Here is a 16,393-nt window from a genome sequence, read left to right as displayed (position 1 = left end):
TTGTGGCGTTGTGGATTGGATTCCATAAACAATTAAAATGGCAAAGTTAAAAATAAAAAAATACAAGCGTGATTTGTTCAATTTAGGGGCTCGTTATTTCGCACCAGTCAGATCGAATTGATGGGGGGTTCACGGGTGTGATAGTGCTCGCGCCCGTCAAAGATTAAAGTCTGATACATGTAGTTGATTCTTGGAACAGACATTCATACTGGTATTGTTAAGCTGTGAATAAATATTTAGAAATTAGTATAATGAGCCATTTTTTAACTGGCCAATCAAAATAAGGGACACAAATGGTTTTGTAAACTTCCGAAAAAAACGTCATCGACAAGTGACAAAAACAAAAGAGGTGAGACGTTTTTAACAACCAGTGTTTAAACATTAAAACAAGATTACTAGTACAAGTGTTTGTCTTTATTTCACACTTTCTGGAGAGTTGATTGAACCACATCCTGGATTACTTTCATTAATTATATACACAGTGTGGTCGCCGCTGGACATGTGGCTGCAGCACTTAGCGGAGTCGCTCAGAAAGGGATACTATTACGTATAACACTGTTGACCACTCTAGTGTTGATTTAATGTTATGTACAAAAGTATAGTTTTGTACGTGTTAGTAATTTAAAAAAACAAAAACGAACAAAACAAAAACCATGACATCGCGAAAATTAAAAACCACGAGCTGCCTGCACTTTTGATATCGCAAAAATTTACTGCCGCAAATAATACCCGTTTTACAGTAGTGCAAGGCCATAAATTCCCACTCCCCTAAAACTTTCCAGGTGAGTGTGGAGAGGAGCAGGGGTGATCACTCCACTTTCCTGGTGAGTGTGGAGGGGTGATCACTTCACTTTCCTGGTGAGTGTGGAGAGGAGCAGGGGTGATCACTCCACTTTCCTGGTGAGTGTGGAGGGGTGATCACTTCACTTTCCTGGTGAGTGTGGAGAGGAGCAGGGGTGATCACTCCACTTTCCAGGTGAGTGTGGAGAGGAGCTGGGGTGATCACTTCACTTTCCTGGTGAATGTGGAGAGGAGCAGTGGTGATCACTTCACTTTCCAGGTGAATGTGGAGAGGAGCATGGGTGATCACTTCACTTTCCTGGTGAGTGTGGAGAGGAGCTGGTGTGATCACTCCACTTTCCTGGGGAGTGTGGAGGGGCAGGGGTGATCACTCCACTTTCCTGGGGAGTGTGGAGAGGAGCATGGGTGATCACTCCATTTTCCAGGCGAGTGTGAAGAGGAGATGGGGTGATCACTTCACTTTCCAGGCGAGTGTGGAGAGGAGCAGGGGTGATCACTCCACTTTCCTGGTGAGTGTGGAGAGGAGCAGGGGTGATCACTCCACTTTCCAGGTGAGTGTGGATAGGAGCAGGGGTGATCACTCCACTTTCCTGGTGAGTGTGGAGAGGAGCCGGGGTGATCACTCCACTTTCCTGGCAAAGACTGTATCATATAAATTTAAGCCCAACAGCAAAACCCCACGAGACGAAGCTCCAAACTCTTATTTGAAATGTAAACAAAAAGTTTGTATCATTTAACGACAACACAAGAGCACATGGATGAATTAATCATTAGCTACTGGATGTCAAACATTTGGTAATTCTGACACAGCAAGGGATCTTTTATATGCACTTTTCCACAGATTGGAAAGCACATACCATGGCCTTTGTCCAGTTGTGGTGCATTGCTTGGAATGAGAAAAACCCAATTAGTTGAATGGATCCACCAAGGTGGTTCGAAATGTAAACAAAAACACAAAGCTGCCTACAATATTTTAGTGTAAAGCGTCCATGTATACATTAAAAACATACACTCTCTAATCTTTCACTACTGCATGCTTCAAATTGCTCTCTACATAAGTATACATCAAGACATTCTAGCAGACCTGTCAACCCTCCCGGATTCCGCGGGAGTCTCCCGGTATTTGAGCAAATCTCCTTTCACCTGTGCGGGAGACAGTTTCTCCTGTTAAATGACATTTTTGTAAGCATAAAAAAAAAATCGATCCTCTTTTGTCAAAATAACAGAAGGGAAGTAACTCTGCCTTTTTTTCTCATTCAGAAAATGTCGACTACTTTCGGTTTCTGAGAATGTAACAGGCCGAATTGTCCCGACTGTTTAACCTTTGCCGAAGTGAGAATTGTGGGATAGCCTATTCATATTGTTAAAAAAGCACATGGAGTTTATAAAATGACGTGTTATTGTAATGTTTGTTGTCATCGTAATGGCTACGAAGCGTGTTGCTGCTAATTCAACAGGCTGTGTATTGACATTCAGTGTTGCCATATAAAAAAAAAAAACTATCCAATTTAGTTCTAATAACACCTCTGAATTGTAAAATGTCTTCCCACTGGATTACATAATGCAACTATGAAGAATCTGAACTGCCAGACTCCCGAGCTGACAGCGATACACACGATGCATGTTAAAATCACATGTCACAGCAAGACAACGAAAAGACCAATTAGCTGTATAAACATACTTGTGTCAGTTAATTTTGTATGTTTGTGCAGTAAAATGTTGGTTATAAGGGTACACTTCAAGAAATTATTTTTGTACAATTAAAAAATGTTGTGTTTGACATTGACATAAAGTTACTCACGGAAATGGGTATAATTCCGGTATATTTCACACGATGTCCGTAATGAGGTTTTACTTATGATTAATGAAAATACAATGTTTATTGCATCATTATAATGTTTTAAATAAGTACCACGCCACCGTTCCTCATTATAGTAAAAACTGAATATTAATTTTTAAGATTTATATAAATTTGTCTTTGGTACTTGGGTACACTAAGTTAGTGTGACTAACCACAAATGATAATGTAACGCAACCTGTAAGGCTGTAAGTGTAATACCGTAAATGTACTAATTAAATTTTTTATTTCTTGTTCATGTTCTTAACATTTTTGGATAAAAAAAAAAAAAAAATTAAATATGTATTAAATCATAATAATATTTAAACTTAAAAAAAAAAAAAAAAAAATTGTTTTTTTTTAATAATTTTTTTTTTTTTAATGCCAAGATCTAAGGTTAAGAAGTATATATGACACTATAAAGTATTCATATAACTTATTGTAATAATGTTTTTTTGTGTGAATTTAAAAAATCTCCTGCTTTTTGACAAAATCTCCTGCTTTTTCAACACACACCTCCTGCTTTCTCTTGACTAAAGGTTGACAGGTCTGCATTCTAGGCCCTCTACACTGAGCGTTGGGCTTTGTTGACATTTCAAATAAGAGATTGGGGTTCTGTCCTCACATCACTTACTTACGCTGTTGGGCAGACACATTTAATAGCCGGCAGTCTTAAAGCTCGGAACATTTCTGCCCAACCATGTCTGGAATCAAATAAAACATGGCGTGAGTGACAACACAGAGGAAAGATACTCACGCTGTAGGACAAACACATCGCACATGTTGCAGCTCGAGATTGCGCAAACCTTCCGACCAGCCATGCCTGTAATAAAGCTATATAATAGACCAAAATGTAATCACAGTGTGTACCTGTAATAAAGTTATATAATACAACATCATGTAATCAGTGTGTGCAGTGTAATAAAGCTATATAATACATCATAATGCAATCACAGTGTGTACCTGTAATAAAGCTATATAATACACCATAAGGCAATCAGTGTGTGCCTGTAGTGTGTACCTGTAATGAAGCTATATAATACACCATCATGTAATCACAGTGTGTACCTGTAATAAAGTTATATAATACAACATCATGTAATCAGTGTGTGCAGTGTAATAAAGCTATATAATACACCATAATGCAATCAGTGTGTACCTGTAATGAAGCTATATAATACACCATAATGCAATCACAGTGTGTACCTGTAATCAAGCTATATAATACACCATCATGTAGTGTGTACCTGTAATGAAGCTATATAATACACCATAATGCAATCACAATGTGTACCTGTAATAAAGCTATATAATACACCATCATGTAGTGTGTACCTGTAATAAAGCTATATAATACACCATCATGTAGTGTGTACCTGTAATGAAGCTATATAATACACAATAATGCAATCACAGTGTGTAGCTGTAATGAAGCTATATAATACACCATAATGCAATCACAGTGTGTACCTGTAATGAAGCTATATAATACACCATCATACAATCACAGTGTGTACCTGTAATGAAGTTATATAATACACCATAATGCAATCACAGTGTGTACCTGTAATGAAGCTATATAATACACCATCATGCAATCACAGTGTGTACCTGTAATGAAGCTATATAATACACCATCATGTAATCACAGCGTGTACCTGTAATGAAGCTATATAATACACCATCATGTAATCACAGCGTGTGTACCTGTAATGAAGCTATATAATACACCATCATGCAATCACAGTGTGTACCTGTAATGAAGCTATATAATACACCATCATGCAATCACAGCGTGTACCTGTAATGAAGTTATATAATACACCATCATGCAATCACAGCGTGTACCAGTAATCAAGCTATATAATACACCATCATGCAATCACAGCGTGTACCTGTAATCAAGCTATATAACACACCATCATGCAATCACAGCGTGTACCTGTAATCAAGCTATATAACACACCATCATGTAATCACAGCGTGTACCTGTAATCAAGCTATATAACACACCATCATGTAATCACAGCGTGTACCTGTAATCAAGCTATATAACACACCATCATGTAATCACAGCGTGTACCTGTAATCAAGCTATATAACACACCATCATGTAATCACAGCGTGTACCTGTAATCAAGCTATATAACACACCATCATGTAATCACAGCGTGTACCTGTAATGAAGCTATATAACACACCATCATGTAATCAGTGTGTACCTGTAATGAAGCTATATAATACAACATCATGTAATCAGTGTGTGCAGTGTAATAAAGCTATATAATACACCATAATGCAATCAGTGTGTACCTGTAATGAAGCTATATAATACACCATAATGCAATCACAGTGTGTACCTGTAATGAAGCTATATAATACACCATCATACAATCACAGTGTGTACCTGTAATAAAGTTATATAATACACCATAATGCAATCACAGTGTGTACCTGTAATAAAGCTATATAATACACCATCATGTAATCACAGTGTGTACCTGTAATAGTTATATAATACAACATCATGTAATCAGTGTGTACCTGTAATAAAGCTATATAATACACCATAATGCAATCACAGTGTGTACCTGTAATGAAGCTATATAATACACCATAATGCAATCACAGTGTGTACCTGTAATAAAGCTATATAATACACCATCATGTAGTGTGTACCTGTAATAAAGCTATATAATACACCATCATGTAGTGTGTACCTGTAATGAAGCTATATAATACACCATAATGCAATCACAGTGTGTACCTGTAATGAAGCTATATAATACACCATAATGCAATCACAGTGTGTAGCTGTAATGAAGCTATATAATACACCATAATGCAATCACAGTGTGTACCTGTAATGAAGCTATATAATACACCATAATGCAATCACAGTGTGTACCTGTAATGAAGCTATATAATACACCATCATGCAATCACAGTGTGTACCTGTAATGAAGCTATATAATACACCATCATGCAATCACAGTGTGTACCTGTAATGAAGCTATATAATACACCATCATGTAATCACAGCGTGTGTACCTGTAATGAAGCTATATAATACACCATCATGTAATCACAGCGTGTGTACCTGTAATGAAGCTATATAATACACCATCATGCAATCACAGCGTGTACCTGTAATGAAGCTATATAATACACCATCATGCAATCACAGCGTGTACCTGTAATCAAGCTATATAATACACCATCATGTAATCACAGCGTGTACCTGTAATCAAGCTATATAACACACCATCATGTAATCACAGCGTGTACCTGTAATCAAGCTATATAACACACCATCATGTAATCACAGCGTGTACCTGTAATCAAGCTATATAACACACCATCATGTAATCACAGCGTGTACCTGTAATCAAGCTATATAACACACCATCATGTAATCACAGCGTGTACCTGTAATCAAGCTATATAACACACCATCATGTAATCACAGCGTGTACCTGTAATCAAGCTATATAACACACCATCATGTAATCACAGCGTGTACCTGTAATCAAGCTATATAACACACCATCATGTAATCACAGCGTGTACCGGTAATGAAGCTATATAACACACCATCATGTAATCACAGTATGTACCTGTAATGAAGCTATATAATACACCATCATGTAATCAGTGTGTACCTGTAATAAAGCTATATAATACACCATCATGTAATCACAGTGTGTGTACCAGTAATAAAGCTATATAACACACCATCATGTAATCACAGCGTGTGTACCTGTAATCAGCTATATAACACACCATCATGTAATCACAGCGTGTGTACCTGTAATGAAACTATATAATACACCATCATGTAATCACAGCGTGTGTACCTGTAATAAGCTATATAATACACCATCATGTAATCAGTGTGTACCTGTAATGAAGCTATATAATACACCATCATGTAATCAGTGTGTGTACCTGTAATGAAGCTATATAATACACCATCATGTAATCACAGCGTGTGTACCTGTAATGAAACTATATAATACACCATCATGTAATCACAGCGTGTGTACCTGTAATGAAACTATATAATACACCATCATGTAATCACAGCGTGTGTACCTGTAATAAGCTATATAATACACCATCATGTAATCAGTGTGTACCTGTAATGAAGCTATATAATACACCATCATGTAATCAGTGTGTGTACCTGTAATGAAGCTATATAATACACCATCATGTAATCACAGCGTGTGTACCTGTAATGAAACTATATAATAAACCATCATGTAATCACAGCGTGTGTACCTGTAATGAAGCTATATATAATAAACCATCATGTAGTCACAGTGTGTACACAAGGTGTAATATAAACTGTTTCACACAGGAACGAGTATTGTATTTTATCTATTACACCACATATCAATGCACAAAAAACGCACAAAATGACTTTAAAAAAACTAAACAAGACATGAATATTCACAGATTAAAGACTGGTTAAATGATGTTGCTTACCAAATGACATCATTTAGCAAAATGATGTCATGTTGTGGTTACTTCATTTAGCTATTTATCAATGAAACTTTGCATTCATATGCCACACATCTATCAATGAAGTTTACACAAACAATATTATATTATATTCCAGCCCTCTATGTTAACTTTTTCATCTAGAAGCCAGATGGTGCCTACATGTATTTTTAAATACATAGGTGTGAAATGTTTTAGTCGCCAAATGAAAAAAATTGTCACATATACGACCAAATCAGTCGCAATGTAGAGGGCTGTATTCAAGGCCAAACAAAATTATTAAAATATATATATTTTATTAAATAATGCTAATTCCAAGAATTGACAACAAGTATTTTTCTGATTTAAAAATATGAATAAAAAGATCAAAGCACACACTTTTTGCATGAAGATCTCTGGTATATGCACATTAATATAAATTTATTAATAAGATGGCCATACATTGTACATTAGACACATTGTTGGCTATTAAAATTGTGTTGGCTATTAAACTGTATAAAACAGTTTCAAACAATTTACTTGCTAACCAGCCTTTTCACTGTTTACAAAGTGTTTGTTATTTCGGCTACCTAAAAAAAAAAATTGTGTGTAAAACGATAAAAAAAAGTGTTTGTCAAAAGCAAAAACTGAAAATCACTACCAAATTTTTTCACTAAATGGACTTTCAGCCATGGACAAATTGAAATTCTATTTACCCCAAAAAGGGGTTTTGGTTTGTATATAATATATACCGGGCCATGGTGGCGTCGTGGTAGGCCATCGGTCTACAGGCTGGTAGGTACTGGGTTCAGATCCCAGTCGACGCATGGGATTTTTAATCCAGATACCGACTCCAAACCCTGAGTGAGTGCTCTGCAAGGCTCAATGGGTAGGTGTAAACCACTTGCACCGACCAGTGATCCATAACTGGTTCAACAAAGGCCATTGTTTGTGCTATCCTGCCTGTGGGAAGCGCAAATAAAAGATCCCTTACTGCTAATCGGAAAGAGTAGCCCATGTAGTGGCGACAGCGAGTTCCTCTCAAAATCGTGTGGTCCTTAACCATAAGTCTGACGCCATATAACCGTAAATAAAATGTGTTGAGTGCGTCGTTAAATAAAACATTTCTTTCTCTTTTTTTTGTATATAATATTTTATTTTTTTTCCATTATATAGAAATAATATTAATTTTGATTACATAATGTATAATGAAATCGTGAGACACTTGAAGTTAATATTGTTTTGCTGATTGTAATGTCACTTTGTTATCAAGATACGACCCAAATGGACTTATTGTAACTGTTTTGTACGTCTCGGGAACAAGGAGCTGTGGTTCGCAAACACATGTACATTGATATGAGTGCCCCATTTGCAGTTATCTGTAATAAATTTTACCCATGCACCTAATTAGGGACAGTTTCTTTCTACATCGAATGTTTTCGACTTTTCGTAATCTGTTTTAATTGGCATTACTCATAAAATGTCAGCATTTCCAAAACTATAACTTTACACAATCATAACCATAAGTTTTGTCGCATTTAATGATTTTCAGGGCAATATTCAAGTACTTGTCCAGGACAATACCAATAAAGGTAGTTTTCCAATAAATTCAAAACCAACCATGATTTGATTCATTGAGAGGCATTGTTGGCAAGAAGGGATGAAGGGCACGGCAAAACATTGAAATCGGAATGGCTTTACGGCAAACGTAGGGGGCATGACAGCAATTGCCATAATCAGGGATGAGAATGACAATTTGTATTTTCAGTTGAAATTAGCTGGGGTCCAGGGGGCCGCAGGTCCAGGGCAGAGCCCTGGTCAGAGGGTCAGGATGGCGAAGCCCCCCTGAAGCTATAGTTTTTTTTTTACAATTGCAATGCAAAAATCTGCATCAGGAGACACATACATCACAGAATTACTTATATAAAAGCGCTCGATTACGACTGCAGAAAACAGCCGAAAATGGCGGTTGTTTTGCACATAACGGCCTAGAACTGTAAGGGCTACGCTGATTGGTCTCAATATCTCTGACGTCTCAATTTTAGCCAATCACAGTGGTCATAGTAAACAGTATTAAACACATACACACAAAGCTAGTTTTGTTTTATTTTCGTATACACACAGTGTGTCGAAATAAACATGGTGGCCGCTACATTACGATAGCAGCTGCACGACGACCTCAACTTTAACTGATATTTCCACAGAGTGCAAGCCATATACGTATATTCTACCCCCACCCCCAAATTTTCTCAACGAATTTATACGTTTCACAGGATCGACCCTGGGGGTCCAAAATCCGCGGAAAATTCTCATCACTGCATAATGCAATTGTCTAATTCAAACACTGTAGTATGGTACAGTTTGCATTTTAAGAAACATAAATTTACACTGAAGCCAATCGTGGTCCTATACTCACCCCGTGTCTCCCAAGCCATGCAAGAAGATCAACTGAAAGGAAAAAAAAGAAACAAATCAAATACACAATCCTACACACGGGTTCTCGAATACGGTGGCCCGATGCCCGAGGCCATTGGTTTTTGGATTCAGGCCAGTGCAATCCCAATGGCAAGTGGTAAAAAAAAAAAAAAATTCTACAACACTACGTCATAGAATCATACAAAAACAAAAGAAACATCTACAAGTCACTTCTCAGGGATAGAAGCTAACGCTCACCCCAGGCGAGTAGAAATCCCTGGGGGCGAGTACAATTTAAATGGCGCTAGTCCCCCGGGCGAGTAATACTGAGCAGTTATGACCAAGATTCATGATGCAGACAGTCAAACTATTTTGACAATGAAACCTGTTAAATATACAAACTGTAGATTTTATTTATGAAAAATAAATTGACATGACAGATTGACAAAGTCAAAAAGTATCGCAGTTTCGTTTGGTCTCGATAAATCCATAATATTTACTGCAAACACAATCGGAACTTTCTGTTTTTTGTTTCTGAATATTGCGATTATAGATGAGGAATGTTCGGAAGGGAAAATGTTGGTGCTTTGTGTTCGTTTCGTTGGTAATAAATAAACGCATTGTAATAAATCACGTTGGCATCGATCGATTTTAACTAGCTGCTTCCAAACATCTCAAGGAGAGAGAGAGAGAGAGAAACAATGAAAGTCATCATTTACTGGTGAAGTTAAGTAACAGTGTCATCCAGGTTTGTTATGGTGTTATTTATGAATTTCATTTAAGTGGGATACTAAATTCTCAGGTGGGATACCAGGTTTTAAAATGTTAGTATCCAACTGGGATACTGCCCCAAATTTTTAATCTCGAACACTGATTGCACCATTAAAGATAAAGTACAAGAATGTGTGCTTAGGCAGTTTTATATATATATATATATATATATATATATATATATTGTGTGTTCAATCCTTGAACAACTTGCTAGATCCCATAATGATTTCGTCTTCTCAAACTGCTTCACTAATGACATGGGGGTGGGGGGGGGGGGGGGGGGGGGGGGGGGGCGCTAGTGATTTTTCCTGGGGACTAGTAACTTTCTTCAGCTACTAGTCCCCCAGGCCAGTGAAAATATTTCCTAATTTCTACCATGCTTCTTTCGATTTTCTATCACATGCAATATTTCACAAACAAATATTTGGCCACCAGTAATCTTTGACCCATCTATGACATCAATATACCTACCGATATAACTTTATTAAAGTTATAAAGTGTAAACATTGGAAAAACAAACGTTTACCAGTGTTCGAGATTAATGGTATCCCGATATCCCGGGGATACCAGAATTCAATTTTGGATACCAGACTTCAATAACCCAGTATCCCACCAGGATACCATATAATGTTTTTTTTTTTTAATCCTGCATTTTTATATTTTGCTGAAACGATGAAAGTCGTTATTTACTGGTGAAGTTAAGTAACAGTATTTTCGAGCTTGTACTCAGTCTAATCCTATGCCATAACAATAACTATGCCTCAACTCCTTACCCAGTCTAATGCTACACTGGAGCAATAGCGACATAGAAATAGACTGGGAACAGCTATTGTTTGTTTTTATTTGAGATATTGATTCCACATCTGCAGAAAATTTATACAGGTAGGTTTATCATTAGTAATTTCAGAAACACTTATATATTACCACGGCAGGTAGCTAGCGGGAGTAGGGTGGAAAAAATCCGGAAACCATTATAGAAACTTAAAGAAAATTCTCTTCTTGACTGTTTAAGGAGTTTTAGACTATTAACTACTCCGTTGACCCCCCCCCCCCCCCCCCCCCCCAAACAAAAAATCCTAGCTACGGCCCTGATTACTGGTAAATATTAATTTATGTCGGTATTACTCAAAAATAGATGCAACAAATATTTTTGCTGATTCAGTTTGATTACAAATTTCACTAAATCCGCAATTTCGATTGCGGCGTAGCAATGGACTGGGAACGAGAACAGTGTCTTCCAAGTTTGTTATGTTATTTATGAATTTCATTTAAGTGGGATAGTAAATTCTTAGGTGGGATACCATATTTTGAAATGTTAGTATCCAACTGGGATACTGCCCAAAATTTTAAATCTCGGACACTGTTTACTGTGTTCTCATTCACATAATTACTAATACCATAACATACACAGAACTCTTGCAATTTTGCGATCTTGAAGTGCAATTGCAAAACAAATTCTACAGATGATGCAATGCTGTTTACTAGAGATTAAGAGAGCTGTGTTAGTTAGGCCTTTGGTGCCTCCACACTTGTGTAGACAGTCATAGAACAATTTTCACTTGTCCACCACACATATGTATCAAAAATTCTACTTTAAAATGTGTTGTTAAATAAAACATTTCCTTCCTTCCTTCCTTCTAAGAATCTACTTGTCCGCCAATATTTCTACTTGTCCAAATAAGTGAAAACTTTTAAGGTAGGAGGTGGATACAAAGGAAACGTTAAAGTCATGGGCTTGTCTTTTTAACTAAATTTGCTTGTTATCCTCCACTTCAGATTGCATGTAATTGCATTAGTAAGGTCACTGCAACAAATTGTAAAAAGACAGTTTAAGGACCCCCCCAAAAAGGTCATAAAAAATTAGAGGTTTTTTTATTTTGTTTGTTGTTTGTTTTTAAAGTCTAACGTAATGGGATACAATGGAAACCAGTTAATTTGTTCTCAAGCACATTCCCTTCAACTGTCACTGCATAGTAACTAGAACATTGTTGAATGCGGAAGGTGGGGACGGGGTGATGTTGGATTTCCTGCTGTATTAGTAGTTATTGTGTAAAATATTTGTTACTGACAAACTCGAAAATGATCAATGTAATGATATTTAACGTCAAACAAATGATTATTCTTGTTTTAGAATGGGAAACTTTGCCTAATATGTGGTAGGCATAGATTCCATGTTTTCGATATAGTTAACTCTGACTGAGAGAGTGATTATAACCATCCAAATACCTGTGTAGCTCTCGAATGGCAGATATGGTAAAAAAAATTACTTTAAATTTCTTTTAAAACTTACTTCATCACACTGCTTCAACACAAACATACTTCGTTGTGTGTCGGACAAAATAACATCTAATATTAGGTGTGTGGCTGTCATTGTTTGATAAATGACAAATTTGTACCAGACGTCTTTGACCAGAACTTATTCAGGCCTGAAGGAATGAGATCTGGAAGGTTGTGTGTGTGTGTGTGTGTGTGTGTGTGTGTGTGTGTGTGGAATGGGGGGGTGGGGGTGGGGCGGCACAACCTCCAGTGGTGGTGGTCACATTCTCTATATTGGGGGACAAGCCACACATTTCAAAATAATCTTTATATATATATATATAGGGAATATGCCTGGTATTTCCACTTGTTCTGATAACAAATCAACAAAAAACCCAAAGGATTGGCCGTATCCTGACTTTTACCCCAGGGTTAATTCAGCCAACGACACTAATTTCTATGCTATACAGTAAACCGTTTTTACCAGGAGTTTGTTCAGCCAGCGACATTGATTTCTATGCTATACAGTAAACCATTTTCACCAGAGGTTAGTTCAGCCAGCGACACTGATTTCTATGCTAACCAGTAAACCGTTTTCACCAGAGGTTAGTTCAGCAAGCGACACTGGTGTCTATGCTATACAGTAAACCGTTTTCACCAGGGGTTAGTTCAGCCAATGACAATGGTTTCTATGCTATACAGTAAACCATTTTCATCAGAGGTTAGTTCAGCCAGCGACAGATTTCTATGCTATACAGTAAACCGTTTTCACCAGAGGTTAGTTCAGCCAGCGAGACTGGTTTCTATGCTATACAGTAAACCGTTTTCACCAGAGGTTAGTTCAGCCAGCGAGACTGGTTTCTATGCTATACAGTAAACCGTTTTCACCAGAGGTTAGTTCAGCCAGCGAGACTGGTTTCTATGCTATACAGTAAACCGTTTTCACCAGAGGTTAGTTCAGCCAGCGAGACTGGTTTCTATGCTATACAGTAAACCGTTTTCACCAGGGGTTAGTTCAGCCAGCGAGACTGGTTTCTATGCTATAAAGTAAACCGTTTTCACCAGGGGTTAGTTCAGCCAGCGACACTGGTTTTTATGCTATACAGTAAACCGTTTTTACCAGGGTTAAGTTCAGCCAACGACACTGGTTTTTATGCTATACAGTAAACCGTTTTCACCAGGGGTTAGTTCAGCCAATGACAATGGTTTCTATGCTATACAGTAAACCATTTTCACCAGAGGTTAGTTCAGCCAGCGACACTGGTTTCTATGCTATACAGTAAACCGTTTTTACCAGGGGTTAGTTCAGCCAGCGACACCGATTCCTATGCTATACAGTAAACCCTTTTCACCAGGGGTTAGTTCAGCCAGCGACATTGATTTCTATGCTATTGAAGTAAACCGTTTTCACCAGAAGTTAGTTCAGCCAGCGACACTGATTTCTATGCTATGCAGTAAACCGTTTTCACCAGGGGTATTTTTTTATTTAACGACGCCACTAGAGCACATCGATTTTTTATCTTATCATCGGCTACTGGACATCAAACATATGGTCATTCTGACAGGTTTTTAGAGGAAACCCGCTGTCACCATACAGGCTACTCTTTTACGACAGGCAGCAAGGGATCTTTTATTTGCACTTCCTACAGGCAGGATAGCACAAGCCATGGCCTTTGTTGAACCAGTTATGGAGCACTGGTTGGTGCAAGTGGTTTACACCTACCCATTGAGCCTTGCGGAGCACTCACTCAGGGTTTGGAGTCGGTATCTGGATTAAAAATCCCATGCCTCGACTGGGATCCAAACCCATAGACATTTCTGTGCTTCGAGCGACATCTACCGGTGACATCAGAATACTAACTTTCGAAATTATTTCAAGTAATTGGGTCACAGGGATTCCCATGGTATTTATCGATATAAAACCCGTTTTTTCACTCTACTTTATAAAAACGTGATCTAAGTGTGTTACAGTTTTGTAGATTAACCAAAATTAGAATTAATTTTCGCGGGCTGAAACTTTAATAGATAGGACCAAGTCACCAATTCCAAATATTACTAAGGGTGATAAATATTTCTGAAGTTATAATTATCACATACATTTTGAACGACAAACCAAAATCTGTAAGTTAAACAGGGCTTCTAGAATTTTATAAAAATCCACTGGCCATGGGATCAGTGATTTTAAAAATGTACTAGCCCTACTTTAAATAAATACAATTTTACTAATCGTAATAATCAGATATGTTGCCTAAAGAGGGAGATTGAGCTTAAAAATCCTTAGATTGGGGTGGAAAGAGGGGGCAAGATATATTAACAAAATATGTAAATGCAGCATTTAACTGACAAAGAGTTTTTTCCACTAGCCGTCGGGCTAGTTATAGTAATTATTTACTAGCCCAACATTGAATATCACTAGCCATGGGAGTGGGGCTACCATAATCTAGAAGCCCTGTTAAATCAAAATGGTATTTCTACACAAGGCAGAGTTGAAGGTGCATCGTTTATAGGAGAACTGGCACTCTACAGAAGATCTTTTAAAAGACGTTACATCCTTCTCAGTGCTCTACAAAGTACGTTCAAATTTACTCTTCCCTGGCCAGTAAAGTATAATATTTCAGTCGCCAGCCACGTATATAATTTAGTAGCCAGCTAATATATAAACCACATGCTTTTAATGCCATTTTACGGCACATTACTAATGTCGTAAATGTTATTAGAACCACATTCTAATGAACTCGTAAAGGGTAATTCCTAGTTGATAAATAGTAATTACAACTGTTTGTGTCCAGTTCCACTAAAACAATGAACAGCTATTAACTTTCATTAGCAAATTCCGTACCCAATAATTTTATTAAACAAAATTAAGCAAATTAATATTTTAATGGCACTGCTAAGATATACATTTAAATTGTAGTACTTATTAAAAGTTAAATAAAAACATTGTGATAATAATTACCAGGCTTCAACGTGTTACTAGTAGTTACCAATCGGCTACCTTACTTTTGGTCTAAATATTTATTTTCGTCACATACTGCCTTGTAAATCCTAAATACAGTTTTGTAAATAATTGTATTAAAGCCGTCTAAAATCGAGTCATTTAAATAGAAACATGTTTTCATCCTGCACTGGTGAACATGACCCGTTATGACGATGAGCACGAGACGAATGGAGCGCAGCATAACACAGATACAAGTCGAACATTTAAAATAAATAATATTTGTGTTTCAAACAGACAAGTAAAGACACACAGTGACTCAACAACCTCATTTTAATACATAAATAAAATCGGGCTCTAAATGGGACAGGACCGATTTGGACCAAAACTGATCTAGGACCGAATTATTTTCAAACACTTGAAATTCAAGTTAAGGGAGATAACATCATAACGAAGTATTACCTCCCTTAACGTATTTACTCGTGAATACTGGAAAATTGTTATTCATAGTTTGATATAACTTGTCTGAAACTTATTTTTCAAACAAATTACCGATAGAAAACAAGTTTTTTAGAAGATAAATTGCTACTGGTCCACTGTGTTTTCCGATGTCCAGATTTGTTTACAGATTAAAGTAAAATTATTGGACAGTCGCCAACTAGCGAATGTGATTTTATTTTTTAGATGTCAAGGAATTTTTTTAGTCGCCATGGCGAGAATTTTACTCACTTTGTAGAGTACTGCTTCTTGCACTGCACATAATTAAGTACAAGTAGCACTTGCTGTAGGTTACGTAAGATCAACTTTGTATATTTGTAAAAAATATTGTATTAATATATATATTTAATTTGTACATTCATGTGCTTACAAATTTTCTATCATATGTGAAATGT

At 36.9% G+C, this 16,393-nt stretch overlaps 1 protein-coding gene across 3 annotated transcripts in view; it reads right to left on the bottom strand.

The window, feature by feature from the left end:
- Positions 1-16,393, bottom strand: part of LOC121375136 (acyl-protein thioesterase 2-like) — a 52,499-nt gene that overhangs the window by 30,349 nt on the left and 5,757 nt on the right. For 2 of the 3 annotated variants that reach the window (XR_005958278.1, XM_041502391.1), the window contains exons 2-3: positions 9,540-9,571; positions 3,396-3,461 (exon numbers count right to left, since the gene is read on the bottom strand). Coding sequence is in view for 2 of the 3 variants with exons in the window: in XM_041502391.1 (XP_041358325.1) it covers positions 3,396-3,461; positions 9,540-9,571 (98 nt within the window). In the remaining variant the exon portion in view is untranslated. Of the gene's footprint in view, positions 1-3,276; positions 3,343-3,395; positions 3,462-9,539; positions 9,572-16,393 lie in introns of all 3 variants that reach the window. The other variant, XM_041502392.1, reaches the window with a different exon arrangement.

This window comes from Gigantopelta aegis, chromosome 6, assembly GCF_016097555.1.
Source record: "Gigantopelta aegis isolate Gae_Host chromosome 6, Gae_host_genome, whole genome shotgun sequence".
NCBI lineage: Eukaryota > Metazoa > Mollusca > Gastropoda > Neomphalida > Peltospiridae > Gigantopelta > Gigantopelta aegis.
The sequence above is the reverse complement of the archived record's forward strand: the minus strand, read 5'-3'. Positions and strand labels throughout refer to the sequence as shown.